At 40.8% G+C, this 26609-nt stretch overlaps 1 protein-coding gene across 3 annotated transcripts in view; it reads right to left on the minus strand.

The window, feature by feature from the left end:
• RFTN1 (raftlin, lipid raft linker 1) overlaps positions 1–26609 on the minus strand; it is a 200507-nt gene that overhangs the window by 117850 nt on the left and 56048 nt on the right. For all 3 annotated transcript variants that reach the window (XR_010155125.1, XM_516313.7, XM_009444986.4), the window contains exon 3: positions 132–318. Coding sequence is in view for 2 of the 3 variants with exons in the window: in XM_516313.7 (XP_516313.3) it covers positions 132–318 (187 nt within the window). In the remaining variant the exon portion in view is untranslated. The remainder of the gene's footprint in view (positions 1–131; positions 319–26609) is intronic.

Below are 26609 nucleotides of genomic sequence, written 5' to 3' on the forward strand. Positions count from 1 at the left end.
TGTCTGAGGGCTGAGGCCCTGAGGACAACATGCAAATTTCAACCCCCAACCCCATCCTCTCACTTCCCCTCCTCTATTGAGCATAACTTAGCCGCAACAGGATGCTACCCATTCACCCGTGGAGGCCTTACCTGTCGGTTTTCTTGATCAGGATGGCTCTAAAGATGTGCTCCAGGGGCGTCTTCTCCCGCTCATGGGTGGGCTGCACGAAGGGGTGCAGGGCCGCCAGTGAGAAGCCCTGCTGGTACAGCTCCAGGAGCTGGGCGGGCAGGTCACGCAGGGAGGCCAGCCTCACTGCTGAGGACCCAGGGAGCTCCGCTGGAGTGGCGAGAGGAGAGGCTCATCAGAGACCTACCACAACGCCCACCCAGCCCTGCCCAAGCCCCTCTTCCCTTGCCCAAGCCCCTCGGGGAGGATCCTCTAGGTCACTGCTAAAATGAGTTTGTCCCAGTTTTTACTGTCTTCAAACAGACTTTATAAGCAGCCTGTCGTTTTCCAAATCACCCAAAGGCATTAATAATTGGATGTCGGCCAGGCGTGATGGCTCAGACCTATAATCCCAGCACCCTGAGAGGCCGAGGCAGATGGATCGCTTGAGCCGAGAAGTTTGAGACCAGCCTGGGCAACATAGTAAAACTCGGTATCTCTTAAACAAACAAACAAACAAAAAACAAAACAAAAAAAACCCTCAAAATTAGCCAGTGCTTGTGGTCCTGGCTACTCAGGAGGCTGAGGTGGGAAGATCGCTTGAGCTGGAAATGGGGAGGTTTGCAGTGAGCCATGATCGGGCCACTGCACTCTAGCCTGGGCAACAGAGCAAGACACTGTCTCAAAAATGAAATAAAATAAAATAATAATGGACTGTCTTAGCTCTAGAGTCGTCTTCTCAGTGATCACAATGAAAAAGTCATTTCCACCCTCTAAAAAAAAAACACACAGAAATAAAGAAAGAAAGGAAGAAGGGAAGGGAAAAGAAGAAAAACAGATTGAGCAAATACAAAAATACTAGGTGGCAAAAAGCAGCATAAACAAAGTCAAAAGACAAACGGGAACAAAATTTCTGTGACCCTTAAGACAAAGGGCTAATTTCCTTAAATTTGCAAAACACTCCCCACCCCAAAATAATTTTTAAACGGGAAAAATATATGAATAGGCAATTGCCTTAAAAATGTAAAAGGCTAACCAATATTTGAAAACACACTTTAATTCAGCATTAGAATTACACAAATCAAAACCAGGAATATTTTCACCTATTGAATTATTTTAAAATTTGGATTTTTAATTTATTTATTTTTGAGAAGGGCAAACAAGGTTCAAAAGTCAAAAGGTACAAATGTGTATTCAGTGAAAAGTCTACATCCTAGCCCTATGCTCTACCTCCTACATTTATTTCCTTAGAGGAAATCAGTATTATCTTTTTGTGTGTATATGCATTAACAATCAAAGAATTCATACAAAAGTGAACAGGTCTATCTATATATTTCCCTCCTCTTCTACACAAATGTCAGCATAACATTACACACCTAGCTTTTTAGAATCAATTTTTATCAATTAACAGTATACTTTTCGGCCAGGGGCAGTGGCTCACGCCTGTTATCCCCGCACTTTGGGAGGCCGAGGCAGGCGGATCACTTGAGGTCAGGAGTTTGAGACCAGCCTGGCCAACATGATGAAACTCCATCTCTGCTAAAAATATAAAAAATTAGTCCAGTGTGGTGGTGCAAGCCTGTAATCCCAGCTACTCGGGAGGCTGAGGCGGAAGAATCTCTTGAACCTGGGAGGCGGAGGTTGCAGTGAGCCGAGATTGCGCCACTGCACTCCAGCCTGGGCAACAAGAGCTAAACTCTGTCTCAAAAAGCAAAAAAACAAAACAAAACAGAATACTTTTCTTAAGAGACCATTTCATAGCAGCACACAGAGTGCTTTCTCATTCTTTTCTACAGATCCATTGTGTGATATACCATGGAGTATGCAAACTTTTGCTCTTACAAGTAATCTTTTAGTGAAAAATATCATTCCTACATGATTTTGCATGTGTGCGCTTATAGTACACATAAAAAATAAATTCCTAGATGTGGAATTGCTGGGTTAAAAATATATGCATTGTGTGCCTGTATCAAAACATCTCAGGTACCCTATAAATATATACACCTACTATGTACCCACAAAAAGTAAATAAATAAAAAATCAGAGACATATATATATATATCACACACATATGTATGTGTGCATTGTAATTTTTTCAGCTAGTGCTATTTCCTCCATAGAGTAGTATGGATTTATCTGCCATCAGTGATGTATAAAGTTATTTCTTTTCCCATACTCTGACTATTCTCAGTGGAAAAAAAAGATCCCTGTGAGATGGTAACTTATATTTATCTTGTTATGTAATTTGTATTTTTTCTTATTAAACATTTCATATTTAAATGCTGTGTCTCCTTGTCTGTGAACTCTCTGTCCATTATCTTTGCCTCGTGTCCTATTTAGTCGTTGGGCTTTTTTTCTATTGGTTTGTAAGAACTCTTTACATATTAGGAAATTTAGTTTTTAATGTCTCTGCCCCCAATTTGTTGCTTGCCTTTTGACTTTGCATATAGTGGGTTTTGCCATGAAAACAATTTTTTTTTTTTTTTTTTTTTTTTTAAGACAAAGTCTCTCTCTGTTGCCCAGGCTGGAGTGCAGTGGTGCTATCCCTGCTCACTGCAAACTCCACCTCCTGGGTTCAAGTGATTCCATGAAAAACTTTTTAAATGAAGCTGAATTTACCAATCTTGCTTTCAATGGCTTCTGAGTTTTGTGTCATAGCAGAAAGACCTGGGATTATAAAACAATTCTCTTGTGAATTCCCATAATACATATTTCATTTTTTGCATATAAATCTTTTATCGATTTGGAATTTATCCCATGTAAAGTGTGCAATATGAATTTAACTCCCCCCCACCACAGGGGTTTATCCATTTTTCCTCATTGATTTGAGATGCCATATATCATATGCCACTTATCATTCATTATATTCCCAAATATGAGTTTATGACTGTGATCCATTAATCTATTTGTATAAAACACTACTTCAAACAATTTTAATTTCATATTATGTTTTAATATCTGGTTAAACTACTTGTCAAATCTTCCTATATTCCTGTTTATATTTTGAATTTTCCTAATTTGTTTTTCTAAATGATCTTTAAAAATCAGCTCAGTAAATTCCCCTTGCTCCACTAAAAAAGTCTGTGAGTATTTTTATTGGGTCATTTTCAAATCATAGCTTGACTGAGAATGAATATTTTCACCATGCTGCAAGTTCCCATGCAAGAAACTGGCAAAATTTTGATTTGGTCAAGTCTTCCTTTGGGTCCCTCTGGAGCATACTAAAGTTTTCTTCACACAGATAGCACATATTTATCAGGTTTATTCCTAGTTATTCTATATTTTATTGCTACTGGAATAATACATTTTCCTTTTTCACTTCTGTAATATTCACTGCATGCAAGGGTGTTGGGGAAACAGGCATGGCCCTCATCGTGGTGGGAGTGAACCTTTCTTGAGGGCAGGGTGGTATTGCCCTTCAAACCTAAAAATGCACACACTCTTTGTCCAGCAACCCTACTACTGGTAGTACTTCTATGGCTGGACTCATGAATGTCTTTCAAGATATATGGACAAAGGTATTTACTACTGGGTTGCTCTAACAGCAATCTTAATCGCAGGACTAGTTAAACACTGGAATACCCCAGTGATTAATCCTATGAACCATTAAGAAGATTAAAGTAAATCTGTTATGTGCTGATATAGAAACAAGTCCAAGATACACTGCTAAGTTTAAAAAAAAAAGGGTGCCTAACAGTGTTAATGGTATGGTCACTCTTGTGTAAATAACATTAGAAGGATGGACAGATATAAATAAAAATCTTTTTTTTCCTGGAAGAAATCACAAAAACATCAACATTGAAGAGAGGGACTGGAGTAGGGAGGAAAGGGTAGAAAGTCGTTTTTACTGTATTTTATACTTTCGATCCCATTACCACCAGTGATTTGGGTGGAAAGTTTATGAGTCATTTTTATTTTCCTCTTTATATAAAAACAATATTATTTAAAAGTTTTTAATGTACTTTTAAAAATAATGTGCCTTTTAAATTTTCTAATTTTTCTTAAATTTATTCTTCTTTATTTATTTTGAGACAGAGCCTCGCTCTGTCACCCAGGCTGGAGTAAAGTGGTGCGATCACAGCCCCCTGCAGCCTTGATCTCCCGGGCTCAAGCGATCCTCCTATTGTCTCAGCCTCCAGAGTTGCTGGGGCTACAGGCACATGCCAGCATGTCCAGCTAATTTTTAAATTTCTTGTAGAGATGGGGTCTTGCCATGTTGCCCAGGCTGGTCACAAACTCCTGGTTTTAAACGATCTTCCTGCCTCGTCCTTAATGTGCTGTTTTTTGTTTTTTGTTTTTGTTTTTGAGACAGAGTCTCCCTCTTTGGCCCAGGCTGGAGTGCAGTGGCACGATCTCGGCTCACTGCAACCTCCGCCTCCCAGGTTCAAGTGATTCTCCTGACTCAGCCTCCTGAGTAGCTGGGACTACAGGCACACGCCAGCATGCCTAGCTAATTTTTGTATTTTTAGTAGAGACAGGTTTCACCATGTTGGCCAGGATGATCTCGATCTCCTGACCTAGTGATCTACCCACCTCAGCCTCTCCCTAAAGCACTGGGATTATAGGCGTGAGACACCATGCCCGGCCAATGTACTCTTTTTAAAAACAAATTTTAAAATAAAACCTAGGGGTACTTAAGAACCACCTAACATCAGATACTGTAGCTCTCATTTCCATACATCGTGCAAGAAATTTACAGGAAAAAAAAAAATCTATAGCCATGATTCACTCTAAAACAAGCATTCAGCATCCTGGAGAAGGCTCCATTAATAAGAGTGACAAATGTAGGACTGGCCAGGAAAGCAGACAAGTATGCAATCTTTCCCCTGAAGGGTACATTCAGGATATGCTGCTAGATAAAGAAATCCAAAGGTAAGTCTGGTAAAGAATCCTGATCCTCTCCGTATTCCCCGTGCACGGAAACCTGTCAAGGTGTCTCACAAGCAGCTTCTTGGATGCAGGCGAGAGAGACCCCTGCTCTAAAGCTTGTCCTGAACCCCAAGGTTTACAGCAGGGGTCCCCAAGCCTGGGGCCACGGACTGGTACTAGGGGCTGCACAGCAGGAGGTGAGCAAGGATTACCACCTGAGCTCTGCCTCCTGTCAGATCAATAGCGGTATTAGATTCTCTTAGGAGCGTGAACCCTATTGTGAACTGCGCATATGAGGGATCTATGTTGTGTGCTCCTTATGAGAATCTAATGCCTATGATCTGTCACTGTCTTTCATCACCCCTAGATAGGACCCTCTAGTTGCAGGAAAACAAGCTCAGGACTCTCGCCGAGTTGTATAATTATTTCAATATATTATGGTGAGTTGTATAATTATTTCAATATATATTATAATGTAATAATAATACAAATAAAGTGTACAGTAAATGTAATGCACTTGAATCATCCCCAAATCACCCCCCCCAACCCCCAACCCCATCCGTGGAAAACTGCCTTCCATAAACTAGTCCCCATTGCCAAAAAGGCTGGGGACTGCTGCTTTAGAGCAAGGGTCCTCAAAGTGCACACCCTGGTCCAGCAGCACCTGGGACCTTGTTAGAAATGAGAAAACTTGCCCGGGGATGGTGGCTCACGCCTGTAATCTCAGCACTTTGGGAAGCCGAGGCGGGCGGATCATAAGGTCAGGAGACCAAGACCATCCTGGCTAACACGGTGAAACCCCGTCTCTACTAAAAACACAAAAAATTAGCTGGGTGTGGTGGTGGGTGCCTGTAGTCCCAGCTACTCGGGAGGCTGAGGCAGGAGAATCACTTGAACCCGGGAGATGGAGGGTGCAGTGAATCTGAGCCATCTGTGTCTCACCAGTTCCCCAGGGAGTTCGACTGCCCCAGAGAGTTTCACCTTGGCCCTCCTCCACCCACTCTCCTCTCCACAGGCAAGAAAACCTGTGACCAGCAGCCTTCTTCACACAGCCCAGCTCCTAGAACCCCCTGCCTTGCCAGCCATGGGCCCAATCTGGGGGCCATGCAGACTTCCTCCTCAGTCTGCAGTAAGGGTGGATGGTGCCCCTTTGTGTGCACTCCCAGGCCCAAGGCAGGGCAGAGACTAAGAGGAGGCAAGTGAGGAAATAACTCACCACAGGTGCAAACTTTAAAGGAGCATCAAAAGCTCAATAACCGAGATAAATAAATATTTAATATAATATGTGAAAAAAATAAAAATCAATGCAAAAAATTAATGATGAACAACATATCAAAATTTTTGATAAAGATAAGATTAGGCTGAGTGCCAGTGGCTCACGCCTGTAATCCCAGCACTTGTGGGAGGCCGAGGCAGGAGAATCGCTTGAGCCCAGGAGTTTGAGACTAGCCTAGGCAATAGGGCAAAACTCCATCTGTACAAAAAAATACAAAAATTAACTGAGTGTGGTGGCATGTGCCTGTAGTGCCAGCTACTAGGGAGGCTGAGATGGGAGGATCACTTGAGCCCAGAGAGGTCAAGGATGCAGTGAGCTGAGATCGCACCACTGCACTCCAGCCTGGGGTGACAGAGTTACTAAATAAATAAATAAAAGATAGGATCGGTGTTTTTTCCTTTCACTTTAAGCTCCAATACGGCTTGCACAATACTGTCACTGATCTTGTCTTTATTTATTATAAATGTGGCCTCACTCCCCTCACCCTAATCCTGGCCCAGCCCAAGATCTCCTTTTGTCCTCTCGTCCCAGAGCCTGCAAATGCTGGGTGTCGACCTTATGGAAACCAGGGGCAGGTTTCATCTGCTGTCAACAGATTACAAGGCTGCTGAACCAAAAGGGCAAAACCACATGTGGCAGAGACAGTTTGTTTTATCTGAAAAACTGAATGTACTTTTGGTCGGAGTGTAGGGCTTTATGGAAGGCAACTGCACGTTGTCAATCAAACCTAAAAATACTGTCCGGCACCAAGATCCCCTCTTCTTTGATAAAACTATATACAAACAGCATCTGTGAGTCATCGAATATGGGCCCTCAAACTCATATTTAACTCAAACTCATATTGGTCTCTACAGTTCAATATTCTTTAAATGATTCAAATTTTTCAAACTCTTCCTGCTATAATAAAATAAACCTTTATTGAGAGTTTGATAATTTATACATTTGTTTCCTCTTATGCATCACACTAAAATAAAAAATAAAAGTAGTTAATATGTTTAGAAGACAGGGTTCTTACTGGGCATGGTGGCTCACGCTTGTAATCGCAGCACTTTAGGAGGCCGAGGCGGGTGGATCATTTGAGAGCAGGAGTTCGAGACCAGCCTGGCCAACATGGTGAAACCCTGTCTCTACCCAAAATACAAAAATTAGCTGCGCATGTTGGCGTTCACCTATAGTCCCAGCTACTCAGGGGGCTGAGGAGGGAGGATCACTTGAGTCCAGGAGGCAGAGGTTGCAGTGAGCTGAAATCGTGCCACTGCACTCCAGCCTGGGAGACAGAGTAAGAACTCTGTCTCAAAAAAAAAAAAAAAGAAGGCAGGGTTCTATATCAGCTGCTCTCCTCACTGCCTGCTAACCCCAGGCATGTGAACACTCAATTTCTTTGTATAAAATGGTGATAACAACATCAACCTGTCTTCCATCATAGCGTCATTGTGAGGATCACGTGGGATGATGTGTGTGTAATCTACAGAACACAAAACAATCACAGGCGGTGGCACTGGCTGTGGTGAATGGGAGGACTGGTAACCCCGGGATGGTGATGACAACATGATGTGGGGCCATGAAATCCTTCCCCATTCCCACCCACACCCCTTAACCTCCATGCTCCCAAATCGGTGCACTAAAAATGTTAGTCAATCAACCACTTTATATTTAAATGCTTCCTGAATAAAACATAATACCTTTTAAATTTTTATCTTAAAATCTAAAGATGTATCTCCTGTCAAAGCTAAGCAATTTTGTGGCTTTAATTTTTGGTATGCATGCTGTCAAAGTAAGTTTAGCTTCATGGTTAAAAGAAACAAATAAAAATGAATCTCAATGATCTTAAAGCAATAAAAAAAGGCTCCTATTATAAATATGATTAAAGGCCTTAATCTCATGTTTCTATTTGAACCCTAACCTTAAAAATACAAAAGAAAACATAGTTCTTATGAAGTGACCAATTCCCCAGTGTTACTCCTAGGCAAATAAACAAAGGAATGATTTCTCCACTTGGATGGACATACCAATTGTAGCCTGTTGGTCTGTTTCTCACCCTACTTATCAGAGTAACCTCTCCACTATTTTGTTTTGTAATAGTTGCCTGATTTCATTTACAAATTATGTAACCTTGGGCAAGCTATATAGCTCCCTCCCCATCTCTTGGGACTCTCATTTACAAAATGAAGACTTTGGATGGGCAATTGCAAAAGGCGCTTTCAACTTTAAAATGCAATAATTTTATTATTTCAATTTGGAGGCTGAGGTACCAGTTTCTAACTAAAAAGTAACATTGGATAATATAACAATTGTTTTCAATGTTAACTAAAAGAGTTCCCCCAAACCAGAGCTAGAATTGGAATAAGGAACACCCACATGGCATGTGTGGGTGGCTGGAGTGAGGAAGGAGAGACTGGAAGATACCCACTGCCAGTGGGCGGGAGAAACATCACTGCTGCCCGAGGGTTCCAGCCTTCTGCCTGCCCAGGCACTAGGGATTCTGGGCTAACTGTCCTCTGGGGGAGTGTGGGGAGCTTTTCAGAGGAGTTCTAGGGAAGAGATATGCCTGCCCAGCGGTGGGAGAGAAAATGAACGTTTTAAGTATCAAGGATGATGGGTCTCCTTCACCCTAGAAGAGAGCTACAAGGAAACGGCATGAGTTATTCTGTAGTTACTTTGGCTTCCTGGCCTTTGACCAGGAGCTGACTCTAAGGCTGAACCACATGAACCGTCTCATCATAAGTTAAAATTTCTAATTATAACTTCGTAGTCTGAAGATGAGGGACACTGGTATGGCTGTCTTAGCCACCGTTACCTTCCAAAAAGAGAAAATGCCAGCCTACTCAGAGTGGGCCGCTGCCGCGAGGGCTGATCACACTTTTTCTCCACTTTCTAATCTGTCAGGTTCTATAGTTTTTATCTACAGTGATCACACTCGCCTCATCTGGGAAGGACACCCACGTGCTCCCACACTGCCACAATCTTGGCTCACTGAAACCTCCGCCTTCTGGACTCAAGTGATCCTCCTGCCTCAGCCCCCTGAGTAGCTGGGACTACAGGTGTGCACCAACATGCTCAGCTAATTTTTGTATTTTTAGTAGAGTCACGGTTTCACTATGTTGGCCAGGCTGGTCTTGAACTCCTGCCCATCTTCATCCCATACCAGGGCTTTGTCCTGCTGCAGTGCAAAGGACAATTCTCTCCTGGCTTCTCCCCGACCTGGGCAGGGGCAGAGTCTCATCTCCTTACTGGACAGAGGGCTTGGTGCAGATCCCAAAGCCATTAACAGAGGTATCTGCAGGCCAGGAAAATAAAGTAAACAAGAGACATGAGCCAGGGGGACAGCAATGAACACCGAGGCCCCATCTTGCCCAAGGGGGCAGCATCTTGCCCCCAAGGGGACAAGATGGTTACTGCTAATGGGGGGGCCCAATGGTGACAGAACTTCTAACTCTTACTTTCAAGAAGTCAGAAATCTTAATCTTCCTAATCTTTAAATGTGACAAGTAACTGTAATTTTTTCTCAATCCCATATGGCCAAAGCCAAGACCTAGCAGCCTGCAGAGTATGGATGGGGCATTTGATAAAGTTGGGGGATGGATGCCCCGCACTTCTTCCTATTTCTGATCCTGGCACCGTCCAGGCGCAGTGCGAGCATCAGTCATACATGGAGGAGGATGTCATTCTGTTCATCCCACATCATCACAAGGTACATCAAAAGCTTCAAGGACACATCTGCAGGTATTTGATACTGGCCTCTATTTCCTAATTCCTCTTTTTTCTATATTGGCACTGAGATGAACAAAAAGTTTAGAATCACATGATTGCATTTTGAATCTTTTGGAAATTTTTTTTTTTATTCCAGACTCTATTACCAATAACAGGCTTTTATAAAATCAAAATATAGAAACTACTGCTGAAAAGGTATTTTGGGTGGCATGAGAGTCCAAACGTCTTTTGAAATAAGTGTTTTGTTTTTCTTTCAGAAAATAACTCCATATAAATAAATAAACCATTATTCCAAGAACTAAAAAAAAAAAAAAAAAAAAAGGAAAAGAAAGGAATGAAAACAGAGAAAAAACATAATCCACAAAACCACACATTTCTTAACACTCCTGGGATAAAGTAAATTTTGTTTTTGCTATGACTATGTTTTGTTTAGCAAAAACATTCCGCAGCTCCATTTATTCCCTGGAAACGAAGCCCTTCAGACATTTGCAAAGGGCCAAAGTGAGGTCTTTGCTATTTCAAACTTTATTATTGGGAAAGTATCAGCCTCCAACACAAGAAAGAAACCACTGCATACAGCAACTGCCCATTTCACTCAGCTCTGTAAAGCAGGAAACAGCAGGCTGAACTGCAACAGCTTCTATTATTTTGCCCAGAAATCATTTGTGACTTTAACCTAATTATTCAAAGTCTGACTTTCGTTTTCTAATTACATCCGCTAATGGATCTGTCAATACGAAGGAGTGCAACATGAGACAGACACCAATTCCCTCGGGAAATTTCCCTCACAGGTGAAGCTGATAATGTTACACTGCTCAACCAAATCTCTCTTTTTTAAAAAGTTCCTTCAAGACTGCTAGTGCCATAACATCAATCTGCCTGGGCTTTGCAGTAGATCCAATTTAGCAAAACACTAAAATCAATCACTTTTCGATGCAGGACTTTTTATTGTATAGGTAGGAAATAGGAGTCCAATTTTTAAAATAATGTTTGCAGAAGACAAAGCCCATGTCTTCTGTATGTGCCATTTCTAAATCTGTGGAATAAGTTAAAATGTTTGTTCTAAGGGCTTTAAAAATTTAGACTTCTGTCATCTTCTCATTAAACAAACTCATGAATCTGAAACTTAAAAAACAAAACAAAACAAAACACATATCCAGGCTCAGGAGACCACACCATTAAAACACTATTTTTAAAATTTGAAGTGAAATTTCCATAACATAAAATTAATCATTTTAAAGTGAACTATTTGGTGTCATTTAGTATCTTCATGATGTTGCACAACCATCAGCTCTATCTATAGGTTATGAAACATTTTCATCACCCCCAAAGGAAACTCCATGTCCATTAAGCAGTTACTCTTCCCATTCCCCTCTCTCCCTGAGCCCTAGCAATCAATAACATGCTTTCACAAAAAAACTATTCTTTTTTTAAATTTTAATGGATTTTTGTTGTGTATATTCAAGGTGTACAACATGATGCCTCAATGTACCTATACTTAGTTCAAATGATTACTACAGTCAAGAAAACCAACATAACCATCATCTCACATAGTTAGTTTTCTTTTTTGTGTGTCGTAAAAGTACCTAAAATCTATTCCCTGAGCAGATTTCCAGTACACGATGTTGTTAGCTATAGTCCCCATGTTGTACATTAGATCTCTAGATTTACTTATCATACATAACTGCAACTTTGTACCTTTGACCTACAACTCCCCATCTCCCTGCATCTCCCTGACCCCCCAAACTACAGTTCTACTCTCTGTTTCTGTGTATTTGATTTTTAGTTTAAGATTGCACATATATGCAAGATTACGTAGTATTTTTCCTTCTGTGTCTGGCTTATTTCACTTAGCAGAATGTCCTCTAGATTCAGCCATGCTGTTGTAAATGGAGGATCATCTTCTTTTTTAAGGCTGAATAATACTCCATTGCATATATATACCATAGTTTATTTATCCAATCACCTACTGATGGACATGTAGGTTGTTTCCATATCCTGGCTATTGTGAATAATGCTGCATGGAGTGCAGATATCTCTTCAACATACTGATTTCATTTCCTTTGGAGAAATACCCAGTAATGGGATTGCTAGATCATAGGATATTTCTATTTTTAATTTTTGATGAACCTCCATATTGTTTTCCATAATGGCTGTACTAGTTTACATTCCCACCAATGGGGTGCAAGGGTTCTCTTATTCTCCACATCCTCACCAACACTTCTTATCTCTTGTATTTTTGATAGTAGCCATTCTAACAGGTGTGAGCTGATATCTCACTGTGGTTTTGATTTGCATTTCTCTGATGTTTAGTGATGTTAATAAGCATTTTTTCATATATGTGTGGGCCACTTTTATATCTCCTTGGGAGATATGTCTATTCAAGCCCTCTGCCCATTTTTCAAGTTGGGTTATTTGTATTTTTGCTATTGAGCTGAATGAGTTCTGAAACATTATTCTTAATACCTTAATTAAACCATGGATGAACACACAGGGGAATCTCAGTAAGACTAAAAGAACTTCTTTAAGCTTATATAAACCTAAGATTCTGCAGGTCAATTAGGGAGTAACTGGCAAAGCAACAGATGCCTCATCAAATGAATTAAGTTGCCGGCCGCCGGACCACAAATGACTGTTAAAGCATCAGGCTGTCGTGACAATGGGAGCGGGGGAGAGTTAAATTGTTATTGGTTTGCTCGTCATTTCAGAGAATCACACATAGTCAATGAATTACACACACACACACACACACACACACACACACCACTGTACTGTAAAAATTCAGTGTCCAGGTATTTGTAAGGAGACTGCCTCAACAATTTCCATGGACTGTATCCATTAATAAAACTCAGAAGATGGCATTATTGTTCACCTCACCAGTCCATTTTGTCAGAGAAGACACAGGCTAAGATACATCAAGAAGCCTTTTTAAGAAACACCAGGTCCCCTGATGCTTAGATTTAGTAGTGGGCACTCAAATATTAAAAGCAACCCACTAGAAATGGAACCTGGAGTATTAATACAATATTTCATACATTTAAAAGTACTTTTGTTAGAGAAGACACAAAGGATCACCAATTATTCAGAATCGGTAACGAAACTCATCCATACCAAATCCAAGAAGAGCTTTTTGTGAGTCAGAAGAAAGCAAATTATGAATGTTTTAAGCCATTTTCCTAATGAGTATGATAGCTGGCATTCTTGGTAGTTCTCTTGATTTTGAGAGTACGTTATGCTGATGGCATCAAAGACTAGCCACTAATGAGTATGTACAAACAATATAAAAATTAAACTACTGGATTTACAATGTAAAATGATTTGTCATAGAAATCCTGTATGGATTTTCTATTATAAAATCTCAAGACTTAATTTCTTCATATCCCTATGGGTTTTTTCCAGGCGCTCCGGCTTCCTCCCACATCCCAAAGATGTGCACGTTAGGTAAACAGCCATGTCTACATTGTCCCAGTCTGAGCGAGTGTGAGTGTATGTGTGAGAGTACTCCTGCAATGGAATGACATCCTGTCTAGGGCTGGTGCCTGCCTTGCATCCTGAGCTGCTGGGACAGACTCCGGCCACCCCAGACACTGGACTGGAATAAGCGAGTTGGACAATGAATGAAGGAATGAATACAAATAATTGTAAAATAAAAATGTGTACCACAATGTACCACAATAAACAATGTGGGATGAAAGCACTTGGCGAGCCCACCAAATTTGTGATTGTTTTTGAACTTCGTGGTGGGAGGAAGCGCTCCTTACGAGTTTCACTTTGCAAACATTTATCCCTTGATTTAACCCACCGCCACTACAACCACCATCACTCGCTGTTTTACCAAAAACTGGGTAACTCATTATCTTATTTGTTGTTATTAATCTTTCTTAACTGTATGTATAGCTCACATTTATTTCCATGTTTAGTATTAGAAATGTTTTGGTCTTTATCGAGAAGTTTGGTAATGTTTTTGTGACCAGAAATATGCCATAGGAATTTAACTCTTGATTTTCTCAATTAGCCTATGGTAAAAATGGTTTCATTACACACTGTTTCATATACAGTTGCAGTTTCCAAGAACCTATTGACAATGTTAAGTGAGGACTTACTATGCAGATGTAAACAGTTCCCAAAACAATGCTGTTGCAGCCAAGCTCTAAGAGAAAACATATAAGAAAAATAATGCATCTTTACAAGGCACTTTTGAGGAGTCTCAGTTTCAACTAAGAGTATGATTGCTCTGATACCTTCTCATGGGCCTCACAAATTCAAGGAAGAGAAAAAGAGAAAGAAAGAGAGAGAGACAAAAAGGAGATATAGGGAGGCTTTCTTTATCCACACCGTCTAAGGATGAGTCCCCCTCCCTCATCCATACAATTCTCTCTCCTGCTCTTTCTCTTTCCCCCCTCACTCTGTCTCTCTCTCTGTCTGTTGACATTTTTTCTTTCTCTCTTTCTCTCTCTCTCTCTCTCTCTCACACACACACACACACACACACACACACACATACACACAAACATACACAGCTCTCTACCAGCGCTGTCCAAGACAGTAGCCACATGTGGCTATTGAGCACTCAAAATGTGGCTAGTCTGAATGAATGTGGTATAAATATAAAATGTTCAACCAATTTCAAAGATTTAGCATGAAAAAGAGAATGTAAAATATCTAAGTAAGAAGTTTTTAATATTAATAACACTGAAATGACAAAACTTTGGATATAATACGATTAAATAAAATATATTAATATTAATTTCATGTGTTTCTTTTTACCTTTTAAAAATGTGACTTTTAAAAAGTTTAAACTTACATATGTGGCTCAAAGTATATTTCCATTGGACAGCTCTGTTCTATATCATTAATTGCCAATCATTTGTTTCATAGCATCTATCACAACTTTTAATTCTACACATTATTCATTGAAGTTTTTTTTTTTTTCCCTGTCTTGCCTATTAAATAATTTCCACTGGGCCAGAACCCATGCTGGGTTTATTTGCCAACAAGTTGGCCAAACCAAGAGTGCCTGGAGAAGGCTCATTAGCAGCCGTCATTAAATGAAGAAATTCTCCTCTGATAAGGCCACAGTCCACATCAGGACTGCAGTAGCACTCTCTCCGTCAAAGAAAGTCCAATGCAAACTGCTACCTGCAGTCACTCTGGTGGATGGTGAACTCTGGGGTCCCCATATTCCCTGGGCCCTAAAGCAGATTAGCCACAAGACCAAGATGAAAGAACCATAATGAGTCCTGGAAAAGAGTCAGCCAGTGTAAAGCTCAGAGGAAACCTAGAAACCTTAAAAAAAAAAAAAAAAAAAAAAAACTGTGGTAAAATATGCCTAACATCAAATTTATTATTCTAACAATTTTAGGTACCGTTAGGGAAATTCACATTGTCGTGCAACCATCACCACCATCTATCTCCAGGAAATCTTCATCGGCCTCATCTCTCAGTCCACGTCCAACAAGCAGAAGGGACACCTCACTTTCAGGTCACCAACTATCCTTCTCTGTCTCTGCTAGTGTGAGCAGGAGTTACAAAAGCAACAGGAAGAAAAAAGCTGCTGAGTTGGGATAATTCAAAAACATGCCACTGGGAAAATCAAAGGTTGATATGACAACAAAAGCAAAGGAAGAATGTAAAAATTTCACTTTGTAAAGATGGCCAAATAATAACAGGACAAAGACCATGGCTGTATACAAGAAAGTGACTGGAAATCTCAACTCCAAACAGCAGAAAATGGAAAACAAGAGATTTCCCAAGAAGTACGGTACCCGAGGGTATGAGCACACTTGAGTTTGGCATCTACACAGGAAACGAGGTCATTTCTTTTTCTCCTGAGTTATTATCATCAAGGTCTCGACTCTGTAACAAAATTTCACACTGGTTTATCAATAAAGTCTTAGGTGAATTTTCAAAAGCTTCTGAATATAGTAATATAAAATGACAAACTATGGAAACTATTGGAAATCATAAAGACCACGTGTAAGACTAGTTTCAAGAGGCTTATGACAGAATAAATTCCACACTCTGGGGGCTTGGCACAACTTCTATCCACAAAAGAAGACCACTCATTTGTTCAAAGGCACCACCCCAAGACACACCAGCAAATTCCTATCAGTGGATTCTCCTTTTCCTCACTGTAGTGTAGACACACCATATATTCAGCAGTGCAGCCACATAACCATTCACTAAGTCTACATAAAGTTCTATGCATTGTAAATGCATTTTAACAAATAATATTCCTCTGTCTTATGACATCACAAAAGATTCAACAAAACTCAGTCAAATGAGAACAGGACCAGACAGCTCTTGTTCTCTAAAACAGGCTTCCACACCTGCATTTTCAGCTTTGCATGAAGGATTACCGCCTTCTTGCATAAACTCCCAAATTGGTGCATGGAAATAGAAAATCATACACACGAGTTGAGCAGCTCCGGCTCCATTAACCAATTTGCATGCAAAATCGACATCAGCACTCTCTGGTCTATTTTTTGCCTATGTAAGAGATGGCATTTAGGATGCCTTGGGATTCTGCTTTTCAGAGGCATTTTGGTTCCCACTAAAAAAAACGGGGTCCCTAATGGTGTTTGGGCGCGCATGCACATGTCCCTCCCAGCTGCCTTCTCAGGCATTCCAGTGAAAAAGAGAAAAGTTTGAGAATGAGATCAAGTAAACAATTAGGTGAGAGCCAATGGTCAGGGGGATGCTCTTCAGACTAATACAACGAAGCAATCAGGTGAAAATCATTTCTAATTACACCCAGAAGAAAAATACGATCTATCCACAGTTGGCACAAGAAGGGAAAGATGGATTTTTAATCAGGCAAAGGAATGTACTTTCTGGACTTGCCAGTGATCACTTACTGAGATGGACCATGGAGAAGTCTGGCCTTTGAGGTTACGCATGAGGATCTGATAGGCATTTGTGTGCTTATAAGGAATCTTTAGATTTTCTCTAATGTATTATTTCTTCCCTCTCTTCCTCTCTCCTTCTTTTCTTTCTTTTTTCTTTTCTTCCTCCCTTCCACCCAGGGAGCCACCAGCCACATGTGGCTATCGAGCATCTGAAATGTGGCCAGTGTGATTGAGATGTGCCCAAAGTATAAATAAATACACACAGGATTTCAAAGACTTGGTAAAAAAAAAAAAAAAGTCTCCCAATAATAATTTTTTATTGATTCCATATTGAAATGATAAATTGTCTAAGATATTGGATTAAATAAAATATATCATGAAAATTAACTTGCCTGTTTTTATTTTTTAATGTGGTTACTAGAAAATTTTTCAATGGCATTCACAAGTCATATTGTATTTCTATTGGACTGCTCTGTTCTAGAACCTTTTGTTTTAAACAGATGCATTTTCTTACAGTCCAAAAAAAAACATGATCCCTTGTTGACTTTTATGGAGGTGCCAATTGAATTCCTTTTTCAACATTCTTTAGCTACAGCTATGAGTTGAGGTCACTTCTTTTTCCCAAAATAAATCCATAACACCAAGGAATGGGGACAAGCTGTCACAACCCTTACAATGTGGGATCAAAAGAGTAACCTTCCTTGAAGCACATTAAATTTTTTTTCTTAACTAACTGTCACTATTCCATATTGGAGGAAAAAAAGTACAACTTTTTACTGCCTTCATGTTTGATGGTTTGCTCCCTGTGTCCCTTAAATGCCTGCTCTTCAAGAATCTCTAGTAACACAATCACACAGCTTCTAAAATGTTTACCTCTCAGGAGCCACTGCATTCCCGACCTTCTTCTGCCCCATTGGCAGGCCCCAAACATCCTCCTGAGTCACACGTCTCACCCCATGCAGGGATTACAGGCTGCGAATCACTGCTCTAGCAAAACTAGAAATAACTGCTGGAGGCAAGCAGCCAGCCGGCATCCCACAGAGATTATTCATAGCAGAAATATCAATAGACAGTAGGCCCTCCAGTTGGTTGTGTTGAGTCCCTGGAAATGCTTTGTACTGAATTTTCCAGATGATTTATGTTATGCTCCAGAAAGGCAACATCTCCCTCACACACTTAATAAATGCATCCGTGTGGTATTAATGTTTCAACTTAACATAGTTTTCCCCTTCCTGTACTTTCTGGTCTGGTTCCTTGGGGAGTGGAGTGGGAAGGCTTCATGATATCTGAAATCCCCACAAATTCATATGAAATGAGTAGGATTATTACTTTGTTTTAACCAGAGTGCATTTTATCTTAGTTCTAAATTATGCAGATCCTATTAGGCAAATAAAGAACAGAAATCTGGAATTGAATTATAGGAGAGAAAGCTGATTATTCATCAAATCTGGCTCAGGCAGATGGGTGGTGTATTGGCTCCAGTTCCTAATCTGGACCAGATTACCTGGGTTCAAATTTCAGTGCCATCCCTTACTAGCCATATGACTTTGGGTGAATTACGAATGCTTATGGGCCTCAATTTTTGTCTACAGAGGATAAAAATAACACCTTTCTCATCGGGCTGCTATGAAGATTGAGATAATGCACATAAAGTCCTAGAACTGCACCTGGAACTGGTAACTCCTCCATACACGGGAGCTGCTAAAATCATTGTTGTTATCACCATTATTCATAACCCTAATCACTTCACACATTGTTACTAAGCGTGACAGACTGTCATGTCCACGAGTTGATCCTTAAGTCTCGGAACCACTCCAGCTCTGCATCAATATTCTTCGGCTTTCACACCTGACTTTGATTTCTCAGCCATTTCTGAATGTGACCCAAAAATGGTCTAGAACATCAAGACTCAGAAAAATCAACGAGACAAAAGCCATGCTGACAGACTGCTGCCTCTGACTTGCACTGAACTCCACTACAGGCTGCTGAAGTACTTATGGAAAGGAATGTGAGGAGGAAGGGGCAGGGCGTGTCTGCAATGGAACTGCAGAAGCCTAGAGAGCTGGTTCTAGAAAATGGCCCCATCTCTAGAAGTGACCAGGAAGCAGCAGGAGGAGGGCTGCAGGAGGCCCCAGGGAGGCGCAGCAGGGGAAAGAGGTGGAATTGCGGCAGGAATACATTAAGGACACAGCACACAAAGCAAAGGCAGAAGACATGTCACCCCCATCCTGACCACTCTCCATGCCTGTCTTAAATCCATCCCAATTTGTAAAATTAAATGTGCAAACAGAAAATATTTCTCTGAAAGAGTCATAAAATGTCAGCTTCTCCACTTTCCTTCCTAACCCACAATTTTTAATTTCCTCTACTAACTGCCAGAACAAGGGCTCATATCTTAAATTCTCCTCCCACCTCAGGCCTGCCTTGCTTGCAGCTCTGTCTGGGAGCATTTCAGGCAAAACATTTAAAATGAAAAAATAAGCCCTAAATGTCTATCCTTAGCTATGGCATAGAAAGGGGAGGCTGGAGAGATAGTGTCTGGCCACATCCAGGCGCACAGAGGTGGTGGCCTCAGAGAAGGAAGGCAGGTAGGATAAGAGCCTGAGGCCCGTCCAAGGGCTCTCTCCCACTGCACCATGATGCTGCATGACCTGAAGTCCACCAGCATCCTGTTCAGGTTAACATGTCTCCCATGTCTATGCTCCCTCAGGTGGCTTCCACAGGCAAATTAGCTTCATCAAACAACACTAGGTCTTGGCCTGTCTCTACCTCCTGTCTCTAACTGCTCCTGAGGCAGGACAGGCACCCCAAACCAGGATTAAAACAATAAGTTTAACAAATGCTATAAAACTAACCTAGTGTCTGTTCCACAACCATCAGAGAAGGTGTTATTTTGCCTTCTCTTACCTTTTCATCAGACCCTGTTCTCAAGTCTCTTTCTTTCTTTCTTTCTTTTTCCATCATAAGAAAACAAAGCCAAAGAGATGGCTGGGAGATGAGGGAGAGGGATGGCAAAGACAGCTCCTAGGTCTCTGGTTTGCATGGACCTGAACAGATAGTGGTGACTTTCACCACTTGGTTTTGGTCATGTTGACTACAGAGGACCTCTGTGATATCCCAGAGGAAACATTAGTCAGGCCATTAATATAGGATCTTCAGCTCAAACGGAGAACTCTGGACTGGGGATAGAAAATGGAGGCTCACGTACCTGTGCATAAATGCTCACTAAGGTCAGGGGCTTGGATAAACTCTCATTATGAGAAAACATGCAGACAGAAGATCAGGTCTCCAACCAAGAATTACCAAACTCTCAATATTTAGTGGCTGAGCGCAGATGGGCAGATCTGCAAAGGAGGCAGAGGAGCAGACCGAGAGGCAAGAAGCAAAGCAGAAGAGTGCTGTCCTAGAAGTCAAGGGAAGATGGAACAGCAGAACGTCTCATCAGTGACCTCCTCTTACCCACCACGTCAGATCCCCCAAAGCCTTCATTCCTTCCAGGACACACGGTAGATGCCCCTGCACGCTGGACACGAAGTCTAATAGGGCACTCTCCAGTACACCCATGACTTTCTGCTTCATTAGCTGGGTTGTAGGCTAACCAACAGCTGGCTAGGTGTAGTCTCAAACCTGTTTATGCCAGTTGCACTGGTTATAATGAATAAGCCTAATCAAATATTATATGAATACAAACTAAAATAGAGTGGTCCCCTCTTCTCCACAGGGGATATGCCTGAAACCACAGATAGTAAAGAACCCAATTGCTGCCAATCAGAGCACATTTCTCTTCGTGTCTTCCACCTAAAAATTTAATGCCTTTTTCATCTTCACTAAGCACATGTCATGCACTGTGGCCATAACTTTTGCAGCCTGAGGTGTGACAGCAAAACTACTAGCATGATTTTTTTTCCTTCCTCACAATTTCATAGATGGAAGATTCATTCTTACCGTAGATCTTAGCAACTTCAGCATATGAGTTTTCTTCTTTCTCACTTAAAGGAAGCTCTTTACAGCTTCATTTTGGCATATCCGAATTGCCAGCATCACTAGCTTTGTGCTTTGGGGCCACTGTTGAGTAAAATAAGGGTGACTTGAACACAAGCAGTTCTATCCCAAGACAGTGGAACTGATCATTGAGTGGCCACTAAGTGAGTAATGGGTGGGTATATTATGGACAGCATGGATGTACAGGACAAATAGATGATCCACGTCCTGGGCGGAATAGAGCAGGATGGCACGAGATTTCACCATGCTACTTAGAATAGTGAGCAATTGAAAACTTATGCATTATTTCTAGAATTTTTCATTTCATATTTTGGAAACATGGTTGACTACAGGTAACCAAAACCACAGAAAATGAAACCAAGGATAAGGGGGAACTACTGTACAAACAGTGAATGAGAGTTATTCATAAGAAACCAAAGATTCTAAAGAAAACTAAAAAAAAAAATAATAGCTGTCAAGGTAGATGAAGGTAAGGATATAATAGAAGGTGAAGGGAAAAGTAATTTTAAAATGTGCGGGGTTACACTCAGATACCTTTGTAAACATCTAAGGTCTCCCTCCATCTTCACAATGTTGATTGAAATGCTTAGCTACTGTATCATGGGTTTATGCCAAAAGATGATGCAGAGCTAGTCAGCAGAAACACTGTCAAAGACCACAGCTCTGCACCTAATGATGGGCAGATGAATGTTTGTTTTCAATGAATTCACTGTGAAAACACAATCAGTTTTGTGTTTTAAGCTAAAATAAAATGTTTACAATATATACCTTTTAAAAAATAATTCCCTGTTCCAACCAACCTTTTTGATTTGCTGACCAATTATGGTCTCAACTGTGACAGTGAAGGAGTGGTCAGTGTTGCCAGGCCCTTCAGTAAGATGAGGAATGGAAGACATCCACTGGATTTAGAGATCACTGGGAGTGGAGAAATGCAACAAAGTCAGGCTGAAGACAGTCAACTGTTATGTGACAATATCACAAGCCGTTCTTCCCTATCAAGTTCTTTTGCACTTAGTGTTTTAGAATTTAAACGCTGCTTTTTAATCTCCTTTTTTGAGCAAATGGTTTCAATGTATTTTACAGCAGAAAAAGCCCTTAAAAATGAGAATGAGGATGATCATGATGATAGAAGTATTATGGAAATAATATGAACAACAGTAACAATGATAGCTACCTTCCATTGGACATATATTGTCCACCAGACATTGTTTTATATGCTTTACTAGCATACTTTCTTAATTCTCAATCTCTCAGCTATGTACTATTATTATCTCCATTTTAAAGATGAGAAAACTCTGGACCAGAGAAGTTGAGTAAATTTCCCAAGCCTGCAGAGCCACTAAGGGTTGAACCTGACATTCAAACCCACGCATTCAGAGCCTATGCTCTTAACCTCTACACTACGAATTCTCCCTAATTAACTAAGCTAATGTTCTCATTCTATAGATCATAAAATGATGTCCAGAGGGATTAAACAATTGGCTAAAGAGACATTGCAGTACCAGGACTATAGAAGACACCCTCAGATCCCAATCCTATGCTTTTTCTACTATACCACAGTAGTGCAGCAAGTGAGTGTAGCAAGATCAGAACAAAATGACTCTTAAAAACCAACAAACGCCACCTCCTTGCTTCTACACAATTGTGTGCCTCCAAGATGTTCCTTGCTTAAGGACTTGTTTAAGTTCCATCAATAGTCAGCTTCTTGGGCTCAGGTTTTCTTCAAAAGGTTGATTACAGCGAAGAGAAACAAAGCCTTTTAAAAATGTACTGTTTATTTCCTCAGTGAATTTAGTGGTATAATTGTAATTGGAAAAAATAAAGCATGAACGTATGTAACGTATTTACTGCCATGGGAGTCTACAATGGAAGAACCAGAAAAATAAGAATAGTTACACAGTGGTTACAAATATCAAGCGTAAACCAGACATGCTTAATTTCAGGGTATGGTACAAGAAAATAAATGAAGCAAATATTTAAAGCAAATTCAACTTTCCAATTTTAATTTTAAAAGTGTTATTCAAAGAAATTTATAAAGAGAGAGTGATATAATTAAGGCAAGCAAAATGCAAATAATGCAAATAATGCAAAATGCAAATAACATGTTATTGACCTTCTCCGTGTCCCAGGACTTCCTTCCCACAGTGCAGAAATGGAAGGCAGAAGACAAAAGTCAAAGCCAGGGGTAAACAGGGCATGATGCCAGACCTCTACAAGGAGTATGAGCTCCACCAGATCTGAGCTTCCCTAGATGACAAGGCTGCCACTGTAACCAGGTCTCCTTAGTCACCTTCTGCTCTCCTAATGAGAGTCATTTCCATAGTTTTTAATAGTTTCTATCACAATGATGATTTTCTAAAATCCCACTCTTACATATCTTTACAGGGTCAAAATTTAATAGGAATTGCCAAACTGCCCCACACTGGTCTTATCAATTCACAGTCCATCTATGGAGTGAGACCATGCCGTGTTGACTTCTCAGCAAAGTGGCAGCTGCTGAGCACACCTGCATCAGGATCATCTAGGGGTGGGAAGAGTGTGTTTACATTAGGAATGCAGGTCCCAGGCTATCCCCAGATCTACTAAATCAGACCTGCATTTCAATAACCAGGGCCATTGACTTGTTTGCTCACTCAAGTCTGAGGATGATTGTGTGAGAGGCTGCCTGGAGCCACGTCTGGAGAAAGACTGTGAAGCCAAGGGTGAGCTCACTGGGAAACAGTTCCCAATCAATTCATAATGCCTGCACGGTGGCAGGAATGGGGGAATTGGGCAGATGGATACATAAGACACCAATCTCTCCTTTCTCCTCTCCTCCTCATTCCCTGACTGCTTAGAGAATTCCTACTCATCCTTCACAACTCTTTCTAGAAGAGACTTCTTCAACCTATACACCAAGGCCTCCCTCCTTGTGTCAAGGCACCATCTAGCACTCACCATCACAGTTTTCTGGCGTGTCTCCCAGGGAAGGCAGGGACTTTGTCTTGTTCATTTTGTTCTCCTCACAACTAGCTTTTTGCCTAGTCCATAACCAGAATTCAATAAATCCTTAGCAGATGACTACGTGATTGAAAAAACAAAAACAAAGGATAGAGCAAATACAGAACCAGTTACTGGGAAGGACAAGAGAGCAAAACCCAGCCTCCTCCTCTCCACCATGCTGTCTCTCATGAAGATCCCAGGTCTTCCAAGGGTAAGGAAAAACAGGCTGATAAATGAGGGCTGGCGGCCAGCAACCCTCCCACTGCAGCCAGGCTTTGTCTCCACACCATAAACACCTCCTTGCTCACAAGAGTTGGACCCTGTTGGGATCAGCAAACAGCTGCAGCAACAGCAGCATATGACCCGCCCAGTTTGTTTAGGTGGCGTGTGTTTGTGAGGAGAATTTGCTCTGTGGTGTTTTTCTATAACGATTACTTGGAGAAATGATGTTATTTTCAGGGGGTGAGGAATACCAAAGAGGCTTATTTGGCAAAAGCCACAATCTGTTCACTTCTACTTTGTGTGCGTATGTGAAAATCCTCACACTAATAGCCAGGATTTTTCAAATCCACTGGGAAGAGACTCCAAAAACAGGTTGGGGGCAGGAAAACAAAACCCTAGGATGACAAGCATGCAAATTAACACTGAAACCAGGCAAAGGACTAGTCCTGACAGATGAAAACACTCAAGCCAGCTGTATGTAAGGATTAGGAAAATTCTAAATAGGGGAGCATTCTGCCCACAAGTTTTGTTAGGAGAGGACATTAACACCAGTCATTTATGGTCCTCAAAGCCCAGTATATTGGTGTTGGGGGTGGAGGTGTCTGCTGTGCTCAAAGGACAGTGGCACTGAAAACTCAGGACTCAGAGACACTCTCTTCTTAACTCCTCAAGCTCTCAGATAACCAACTAGTAGAGTCAAAATAATCTAATCATGGACTATTAATGCACATGGCAAAAACTCAACGGATATCCTAGTCAACATAATTCTACATCGGCTGTTCTGTCAAGATGATAATGAAACATCAGACAATCTGTGAGAACATGATGCCAAGAAGAAGAAATACAAATTGGGCTCCTCCATTCCTCATGGAAATTAGAAGATTCTAAACTAATCAATTAGCTTCACATCCCCCGACACCTCCCCCCCACCGCCCCCATCCCCGTCTCTGCATTATCATTCCACTTCATGAAATTTCCTGGGAATCCACTTACTATTCTGTGATCATGGACAGCAAATGAAAATCAAGTTCTCTGCAGAACATGAGCGAAACTTTACATTGTAATGTAAAATGAGCTGATTAAGGGCACTTAATCCAAGAACAGCTAATTCTTAAGACCTCGAAGCAGAGTGGATGAAATGTCAGGAAGGAGGAATGCAGCCGGGTTCTAATCACACAGAAAAATGGATTCCGGCACTCGACAGGCTGCCTTATTAACAATTACAGTAACTAGGGCTGTTCTTTTCAAAAGAATGCCTAGCAAGTTAGAATAAAGACCCCATCTTTGGAGATCTGTGGTAGAAAGAATACCCCTCTTTGTAGAAAATAAGGTACTCCGGTCTTTGGGAGCATCCTAAAAGATGAGAGGAAACTCAAGGAGAATGGTTTATCTTCCTGAATGGTTTATATTTCTAATTTCATCTCATTCAACTTCTTACACATTGGAAGGTGATTGTAAACTCAGGTATGTTAGGAATAAGTTTATTATTAAAAAGTAATAAACCCTCCGCTGACCAAACTCTTAGAAAAGGATTACAGAACCACTTTTCACTTTGAAAAATTCTTGAGGACCCCCCCTAAGAACTTTTGTTTATGTGGGTTACATCTATCTATATTCATCACATTAGAACATTTAAAACTAAGACATTTTAAAAATAAGAATATCCAAGCACATATTAATTAGTGATGATACCATCATGTGTCGTGTAGCCACAGGAAAACTCCATTGCACGCTTGTCAAAGAATAAGAGTGGAAAAGGCGAACAAAGGTCTTAGTATCATTTTGAAAATAGTTGGGACCTTAAGAACTCCCAGGGGTCCCCAGACCACTCTGAGAACCACTGACCTAGAGTCATGTCTGGTTGACATAGAAATGTGTTAGAGTTATAGAGAGGTCAACTCTTTCAAGAACCACTTCTGTCATAAAAACAAACACTCTGTGTATTATGTGTCAATAAAAAGTTTTTTTTTTTAAATGACAGATGCCATTGCTATAAGAACTTTAATAAGTATATGTGAAACTTTCTGGTAGCTGGCAGGAAAACTGGCTCTTTCATCTTTTACAGTTCACCACATTTGTTTTACAGCCTCTGCAAGTACAGATGACTAACTGCTTCTACGCAGAGCTGTGCAGCGTTTCTACCAAAGGCCAGGCCTGTCTGGGTAAATCCATTCCCTTCAGTAAACACTGCAGGGAGGCAAGTCATCTTAAGAAGCAGTTTAACTCAGTGGTTAAGAGCCCAGGCTCTGGATTTAGACTTCCTGGGTTCAAATCCTGGCTTGGCCTCTTGCCAAGTGACCTTGCATGAGTTCTTAATCTTCCTCCAAGTATAAAAAGGAAGAATAACAATATTTACCTGGTAGGATCTTCATAGGAATCCTATGAAGGGTTACATTTCTAGGACGTAGTAGTACTCAATAAATGCCAGTTATCATTATACCTTCTTTTACGATATACAAGGCATCCCAAAAGTCTCAATACAGTTTTATGCTGAAATTTCAGAAATATAAGCGTTACAAACTTACCTCAAATACCACTTATTTAGTTCTGTA

This window comes from Pan troglodytes, chromosome 2, assembly GCF_028858775.2.
Source record: "Pan troglodytes isolate AG18354 chromosome 2, NHGRI_mPanTro3-v2.0_pri, whole genome shotgun sequence".
Classification (NCBI taxonomy): Eukaryota; Metazoa; Chordata; class Mammalia; order Primates; family Hominidae; genus Pan; species Pan troglodytes.